Source organism: Dreissena polymorpha, chromosome 4 (assembly GCF_020536995.1).
Source record: "Dreissena polymorpha isolate Duluth1 chromosome 4, UMN_Dpol_1.0, whole genome shotgun sequence".
NCBI classification, from domain to species: domain Eukaryota; kingdom Metazoa; phylum Mollusca; class Bivalvia; order Myida; family Dreissenidae; genus Dreissena; species Dreissena polymorpha.
Window position 1 is genome coordinate 79033828 of NC_068358.1, and position 9399 is coordinate 79043226.

Genomic DNA, 9399 nt, shown 5'->3' on the forward strand with positions numbered 1-9399 from the left:
GTTACTTCAAACTTTTGAAATTAGTACTAGTTGCAAGTTAAGAGTAATTATTAAGACGGTGCAATATAGTTCATAACTTAAATAATAAAAATGTAAAATACATAAAACAAGCATAGAACCTCGTATAAACAAAAACAAAAAGTGTTTTTTTGTTTCTTTGCATCAAAGAGATCGATGTATTTATTTACAATATTTTGTCAGTTTTATATAATTTTCGATTAGAGATGTAGCAAAAAAAAAGACAAAGCACAATCCTTTTCAATAAATCAAATATTTTTATTAGAACTCGTCAAATCTCTCGGCGGACATTTCAATTACTAATGACTTGTAATTTGCATTGTGGAACTTGACTTATTGATCACGGACAAGCTAGTACTAAAGGGAGTGTTTTTTTTCTTAATTTAGAAGTTTAAAGAGACAGTCAACCAGATAGACGAAAAAAAGAAAAAAATCTAAAATACCGTATTTTTTACAATTATAAGTTTATATTGATTAAAATATCACGCCTGGTATATTACATTTCTTGAAAAAAAAAATTCAGTATGTTATGCGATAAAATTTCGCATTGTGAAATCGAAAATACATCGCGAACATATGTGACATAAGGTTATACACACTATAAATAATGCAAGTAGATTTATAAGTTTATATATAAAATATATACAATTCACTACGCATGCACACTTTGCATTGCTGGGTTTAACACGTGACGATGATGATCAATCTACTTGCGATATTTATAGTTAACTGGTAGTTACCTGGTACACATACCAAGTAAAATGTTATTACCGACTATACTGAACATATGAAAACTGAACAACGTTTTCAAGTAATGTAATCAGCCAGTCGTGATGTTTAATCAATATAAACCAATAATTGTAAAAAATACGGTATTTAAGAACTTTCGTCATTCTGGTTGACGGTCCCTTTAAAGGGTGCAAGTTATGATTTACTTATTTTGAAAATGCGTTGGGAAGTTTTTGAAAAAGAAATTCAATTTCATGCGATTGTTTGTCAATTAAAATTATATTGAAGATTTACACAAAATATGTATATACTTGCGCTTTAACATAACGTAGAAGGCATTATTTTATCGTATTACAACTCGTCCTTAAAATGTATAAAACACAACATTCATACACTGATTCTATTTGTGTGCCGTGTATAGCATTTCAATCATTTATTAAAGTCGAAGGTCTTTTCTAATGTAGAGCTTGCGCAATACCATGGGAAATCAAAACAAAGTCATATACCTTAAAATAGGAATAAAATATCGTTATTAAATCCGCTCGTATTTTCTTAAAGGCAAATGACCGGACAATATACAGTCATTCAACACAGAATACTACGACTATCAAATATTTTAAGATATTGACACCGCCTAGAACGTTCTTTTGCTAAACAATTACTGTTTATGCCGGATAAAAGTATGCATCACCTCCTTGATTATTAAAGAGAATACGTACCCGAAGAGACGGATGAATGTGGCCTAAAGGATTACATCCGATAACACCCCACAACCGAGAAAAAATTTGTCGAAAAGGAATACAATCGAAACTAACTATTACATATCTTATATTTCATGATAGTTATGTAAGATAACGGATATTCTATATATCGTAGCAGAAATGTCTAAAGAGTATTGATAATATATGTTTATGTAGATGTTTTACATGTAGCGAGGGTGATAACAGGCATGGAGACACACGTTATATTTTTGTTTTTTCAAATATGTTTACAAAATATGCAAGACGTGTTGAACACAGAACAATTTGTATCGTTACTGTTATTATAATTTCAGATATAGTACAGTTGCAAATAATCTCACGAATGCCATTTTTTTAGTAAGTATGATCCATTCGCCACTTAATAGTGTTCAATCAGTATTGTGTATTAATAATAAGTAAATATATAATATCAAGGCAAAAATCCTTGTTGTAATAGAAAAAATAATCTAGGTATGCCTCGCACAAAGTACACATAAATTGAATTGAGTCAAAAACATTAATCTTGCAATCATAAATATTCCATATAACCCCAATTGCTGGATACTGAATTTTCCAAATTATATTTCAGAATGTTAAATACTTCTCATTACATGTACATACGTTTGCTAGTAGATATGCCAACTATGAACAATTAAAGTGTAATTGATATTAAAATATTTCAATAGAAAAATCAGTAACAAGTGGATTGGGTCACAGTACCTAAACAATCTTCAATTACGAAGTTGTATGTTTCTGTATACTTTCTTTATTTATTAATGAATTTTTCGATGGTTATAAAAACAAAATTGGAAAGTTGACATAGTTGAAATAATTAAGTTGTATAAGTGCATATGACTTGTAAACGCTCTAAATGTTTAATGTACATGTAATCATGCGCTACATGTTTTAGGGTCTTTTTAATAAATGACCATGGTAAAATATCAAATACGATTAATTGGAACATGTATAACAAAGTTAATTTGGTTTTGTAGTATTGTTCCCCAATGCATGCGTTAGTATTCCAGTGGTATATGTAGCCTTACGTAAATACCTACCCGGGCACATATATCTAAATAACTTGGCAGGCATTTGTATTGCACTATGTTATGTTATGTCTCTTAATCTTTTTTTTATAAACGACGAGATCTAGTTGTTACTCGTTTTGTTTTTAATAACTAAGAAAGTTACAATTCTGGTTTTCTCATGATTATTTTAATTGCAATTATTTTGAATTGTTCTCCCTGTTGTTGCTTTCTAATTTAAAACCATATTGTTTGAGGCCAATTGTATAATTCTAGCCGAAGAGTGATGTTTGAGCTCCTTTAAAAGCTCTTTAAAACACAATCCGTTGTGTTAAAAGTTTCCATGAAATGCCCCCACCTTAGCTTAATCAAGTATGTGTTTCTGTAATGGGCTTGTGTTTTTGTCTAGAAAATATTGTATGTCTAACTTTTTGGCACTTTAGGGTTCCCTCTGTCGATAGCAATTGAAGTCGATGACGACGAATAGCAAAACAACGAAATTTCATACAAAATTTGCGATTTTTACCAAGATAATCTACATTTTATAGATACATATTAGCGAAATAGAATTTGAATGCAAAGCAAACATATATACACAGTATATCGCTTTTCGAAGTAATGACTCAATTACTCTATTTCAATGGTAAACGAAGTTAACAAACGCACCGTTCATTTGATTACATTATTGAAAATGCCTACTTGAGTGCTAGTTATTTTAATTTGCGAATGATCTTTACGTCGTGAGAGTTGCAAGCTTATGATTAAGCTTATATTTAAGGGTTGTCTCGGTTTGTGTTTGGGTTAAATGGATACACGTACAAACGCCCTGCAGCCGATCGATTATACGTTATGCATTCTTGATTACACTCGAACTGTGCAAATGGAAAGCAATATAGTTATTTCATTTGGTGTGTATACTTTTGTTCAGCCTATCAGTTTAACTTTTGTTAACATATTATTTTTGTGTGTATCTAACAGCAACCAGAACACAACTTTTTCTATTTCTTGCCGTTTCTGTATTCTGTTTCATAAATGTTTCAATTTAGACCTTGCGCATTTATTTAAAATGTTTGGTTTACTGACGCATTCCTACAACTAGCAAATGATAGGCACTTTGTAAAGTGCCTTTCAGAAGACACATTATAATATAAATATTTAAGAGTGGTTATATAAATGTGTGAAGTAACCACGAAATATTCATTAGAATTACAACTTAAGTGACGTTCGTCTTAATATGACAATTATCGACAATACAGGCAGGAGCACGTGTAACACTTAACATTTTTAATCATCTTTACGCATAATTATTTTACAAAGGGTATGGCGATTTTTTTTTAAATTATAATCCAAATATACTAGGTTTGCGAAAATAATATGCACAGCTTTCAATAATTGTATATACGACGCAAAGTATTGCATTTTTTCTAGATGTGTATGTATAATCTGATTAATATAGTTTTGCGCATTATAAGGGTTCTATGAGTAGTCACTAGAGCATATTTAAAGCGAATGCATTACGTAACAAACTATTTTGTCATTTACATTTTGATCTCAGCGCTGATGGAAGCATTTACAAAAGAGCCCATGCAATCAAATAAACATTACCATGCAACAAATTAATGTACAAATGATTGACTAAGGATCCGACAAATCCAAAATAATACTTAGCGCGATGTACAAATTATCAATTTGTTGCTCTAAATACCATGGTTTTGAAGGAACTAAGCAGCCATACATGCAGCCAGATTTTTACATATAAAAACGCACCTAGATAATAACTGTCGTAAACATAAATCCCGCTGTTTACACTTAAAGGCCTACGCCCATCCTTGTCAGCTGTGGCATTCATACTTACTGTTTGTTCCAGCTGTCAGTTAACTTATACGTGATTGGTTAATCTAGTTTCTAGATAAATAGTATAAAAAAAGTAAAATTGTCAAATTCTGAAACATATTTCTAGCCACCAGTTTGAGCTCTTCGTTAAGCTTTTTGTTCTTCATTAGTCTTTAAACCATTATGTTCAAAAAATTAAACACTTGAATGACGTATTAAACACGTAATACGTGTCAATATTTTGTGAACAATTAAAAATTATAAACGGATTTATCGTATTAATCGTGAAGGGAAAATAAAGCTACTTCGTCAGGGGAGCTTTCCCCACCCACTTCGTGTAATAGTTCGAAGGATACGTCGCAAAATGAAAACAAGACAGCTAAGTCATATTCCACGAAGAGAAGGGCCTTTGAATCCTCTTCTTAAAAAGAGGGCTCACCAAAACCCTCCTCTGAAAAACACGGGTCCACCAAAAACCCCGGATGAAAATAAAATTGACTTTATGCGATGAAAACTGAAATAATTCATGACCCGCCTATAGGGGGCTATTGTTAAGAATGATGGCGTATTATAGTAAGTCTGTGGTAGACTGTCTTCTTTCGAAGACTATGGTAATTTTGATGGCAATTATTATGAAGGGGGATATTATGATGACTGATGACAAAGGTACTGACAAACCAGTCGTTATTGACAAAACTATTAGTAAACGGACAGCAAGATTTTCTGCCCGGTTCAATCAATCTAAAAATCAAGAGACAACATGCTTTGATGTTGTAGACGAGTCAGCCCAAATCGTCACATTTATGTTCAGAAATGGTATTAAGGATGACAAGTATGCAGAAATGATAAAGGATGACAAAAACTCGAGGCCAGGGATTTTGTAAAGACAGTAGACAACATGTCTAAGATGGAAACTGAAAATCCAAAATGCAAGGAACTTGTTAACTATTGTTTCTCAAGTCTTGCTCTACTTGGACATGCAAACCGTCAAAATCAATGGGCTAAGCTTGACATATTGAAGCCTAGCCTGAGTTAAAAGAAGAATATGCACACTAGTGCAATCACAATCTGAATTTCACAAGTTACTTATTCGGGGATGATGTCAGAACGACGGCAAAGAAGATTTAAGACACTGCCAAAATCTCTAACCAGATCAACCGCAAGTTATCGAGGTAAGCCTGCCCCGTGAGGGCCAAGGTTCTAAGTCGGAGACAGGGGTGCATACAGAGGCAGATTGACTGGTAGATACCATCCATATGGTTTCCAGGAACGCTCATACCATGAGCAAAAAAAAAATTCCAAGACGGATATCAAGCAAAATGTATCAGAAGCAGTAAACCAAGTGAGTACTGACACTTTTCCGGTAGATTTAAACATTATGTACATGAATGGGAAAATTTGACTAATGGCACAAACATTTTAGATATGTCAAACATTGTCACATTGAGCTTAATGATTCATTTTACGTAGACCCTATCCATCAAAACAATTTTTTTAAATATCAGCTCAATTCTATTGAATCTGCGGCAATTTAGAAAGAAATTTCTAAACTATTTACACTTGGTGTAATTGTTGATGTACAAAAAAAATCAATTTATATCACCCATATTTCTCAGACCAAAGAAAAATTGTGAATATAGAATGATCTTAAACTGTAATCAGTTGAACTCTTAAATTCCATATTATCATTTAAAAATGGAAACATGTTAACAAGCACTTACATTTATCAAACGAGGCGTGTACATGGCATCGATTGACTTGAAAAGTGCATACTTATACGTTCAAACGGCAGAGGACCATCAAATCTTCATGGGATTTATTTGGGAAAAAAAACCAGTTCACATGTTTTCCAATGGTCTGGCATTTTGTCCTAGAAAATTCAGCAAGCTTATGAAACCTGTTTACTCCATATATAGAAATATGGACCAAACAAACTCTGGTTTTATTGATGGCAATTTGCTCTGTGGTGAGACTTTTAATGAATGTGTGACCAATGTAAAAGACACGATGTCATTGATGACGGAAGTTGTAACAAAATTGTAATGTAAGTTGGTTTTGTCATAAACGAAGACAAATCAGTTTCTCATTCCGTCAACAACATTCCGTTGACATTTAAGGAAACCGAATAGACTTCGAACGAATGATTGTTTACTTTCCAGATTATACAAAAACAAGAAAGTTAAACGAATGTTAATCCTAAGTAGGCAAACAAAGAGCTACCATTCGTAAAGTAGCTCAGAACATTAGGTTTATAGTTGCCCCATTTTCTGCTGTTCAGCTTGGGCAGTTGCACTATCGGGAACTATAAAGACAGAAAAGTATAGCTTTTAAAGCTTGTCATGGTAATTATGATTTGGAGATGGTGATCACTGACGAAATAAAGGATGATTTGCATTTGTGGATTGAAATAGTTCACTTGCAACACAGGAAAATAGGAATTTATGTCATGGTAACCAATAAGTTACAATACAGGCTGATGCTTCATCTCATGTTTTGGTTAGGTGTTTGAGAATCAAAAAGTTGGTGACCGTTGGTCAGGTTATGAATGTTCAGTGCATAAACTGTTTTAGAACTTCTGGCAATACAAATTACAATTTCGTTACAATTTCTTACAAAGATAAGCATGTCCTGATTAAATAAAACAGTTCAACATCAGTAGCAGAATTGCAACAAAGTTGCTGAAGAAATTTTGCAGATTTGTATTGACAACAATATTTGGTTGGCTTGTTCGCATATTCAAGGCTTGTCAAATTTAGTTGATGAACCATCAAGAAAACTTCAGGATGAGCTAGAATGGTCACTGGATTCAGATATATTTAAAAAACTTTGTACATTTTGGGGGAAGCCCTCCATTGATCGATTGGCCATCCAATTGACTGCAAAAGTGTCAGTGTGTTGCTCCTGGAAACCAGATCCAGGAGCAAAGTGTATTGATTATTTCAACATTTATTGGACTGATTGTGACAGCATATATATTTCCTGTTCTTTCAGTTTTCTCGGCCGCAGTGTTCAGAAATTACAGATCGACAAAGCAAGAGGCATCGAAGAAGCTCCGATTTGGCCGGCTCAACAGTGGTGTCCGGTTCTAATGAGAACATTCGCGGACATCCCTTTTATTCTTCCAAAGGTGTATCGTATTCTTCATCTTCCACATTCCAACAGGGAGACCCTATTGTCACAGAAACTCGCAGTTATTGCATGCAGAGTACCCGCAATTACTTCGGAGAACAGGGGTTTTATAAGAACTCTACCAGAATCAGCATGTGTTCTTGGCGAGACGAGACCAAAAGGCAATATCAGTGTTATATTAAACAATTGGTTTTCAAACTGTAGTGGGAATCAATTTTTCAGTTTCAGCCACTGTGAAAGATATTGTATAGTTCCTGACAGAACTTTTTGTGAACGACTACAGTTACAGAGCTTTAAATACAGCGCTATCAACTTTATTCTCTAAAGTCGAAATATCAGAAATTTTGGGATATTAACAAAGTAAAGTGCGATCTCAAGAAGATATCTCCAGTAAAGTTGCTATCGTTAAAAGATCTTACTTTAAACCGTACAATAATATCAATTAATTACTGGTTTGATCGTTTCTTTTTTGTTGCTTATATATCTAGTTTGTAAATAATGTTTGAACACTTTCACAACAATTTGTGTTTATTTGCATTATTGGATTCGAATTGTACTGATGCAGTTTGCCTATACCATATTTACGTGTATGCAAAAAGTCAATAAAACAAACTTGAAACATGTAAGCGAGACTATATAAACATGATGTGGAAAGTAACACCCATCATGTACCTTATATTATTGTTTACTATTATGTGGCTTAACAGTATTCTTATGTATTTCTAACTATCATAACAAAGCAATCGACTTATTCAGTCCAAAAACATTATCAATAATATTATTTCAACCATACGTTAGACTTTAAGAACTAGAACTAGATGTGGCGGTGGCGGTGGCGATGGCGGCGGGGGCGGGGGGCGGTGGCGGGGGCGGTGGCGGGGGCGGGGGCGGTGGTGGTGTAATACTAAGTATTGTTGTAGTATAAGCAGTAGTAATAGTAGTAGAAGTACTAGTAATAGTAGTAATAATAGAAGTAGTAGTAGTAGTAGTATTAAACGTTGTAGTAAACGTAGTAGTAAACGTAGAAGTACACGTAGTAGTAGACGTAGTAGTAGTAGTAGTAGTAGAAGTAGTAGTAGTAGTAGTAGTAGTAGTAGTAGTAGTAGTAGTAGTAGTAGTAGTAGTAGTAGTAGTAGTAGTACTAGAAGTAGTAGTAGTAGTAGAAGTAGTAGTAGTAGAAGTAGTAGTAGTAGTAGTGGTAGTGGTAGAAGTAATAGTAGTAGTAGCACCAGAAGCAGCAGTAGTAGATGTAGTAGACTTAGTAATAGTATTAGTAGGAGTAGTAGGAAGAGTAGTAGTAGTAGTAGTAGTAGTTGTAGTAGTAGTAGTAGTAGTAGTAGTAGTAGTAGTAGTATTAGTAGTAGTAGTAGCAGTTGAAGTAGCAGCAGCAGCAGCAGTAGTAGTAGTAGTATTAGTAATAGTAGGAGTAGTAGTAGTAGTAGTAGAAGTAGTAGTAGTAGTAGTAGTAGTAGTAGTAGTAGTAGTAGTAGTAGTAGTAGTAGTAGTAGTAGTAGTAGTAGTAGTAGTAGTAGTAGTAGTAGTAGAAATAGTAATAGTAGTAGAAGTAGTAGTAGTAGTAGTAGTAGTAGTAGTAGTAGTGGTAGTTGTATTAGTAATAGTGTTAGTAGCAGCAGCAGCAGCAGTAGTAGAAGTAGTAGACGTAGTAGAACAAGTTGTAGTAGTAGAAGTAGTAGAAGTAGTACTATTTGTAGTAGCAATAGATTAGCAGTAGTAGTGGTAGTAGTAGCAGAAGCCATGTTAGTAGTCGTTTTTGTTGTCGAAGTAGTAGAAGTGACAATAGACGTGTTGAAAGTAGAAGTTGTAGAAGAAGAAGACGTATTCCTGGTATTTAAGATGTTTCTTATGAAACTGCATTGACAACGACATGATAGGTGGTGCTATCATTAACTAATATTAGGACATTGACC

At 33.7% G+C, this 9399-nt stretch overlaps 1 protein-coding gene across 1 annotated transcript in view; it reads left to right on the forward strand.

The window, feature by feature from the left end:
* LOC127878531 (uncharacterized) overlaps positions 1 to 7431 on the forward strand; it is an 88621-nt gene extending 81190 nt beyond the window's left edge. Inside the window, exon 12 of the mRNA XM_052425063.1 lies at positions 7334 to 7431. Coding sequence (XP_052281023.1) covers positions 7334 to 7431 — 98 coding nt within the window. The remainder of the gene's footprint in view (positions 1 to 7333) is intronic.
* Positions 7432 to 9399: the final 1968 nt, after the last annotated feature.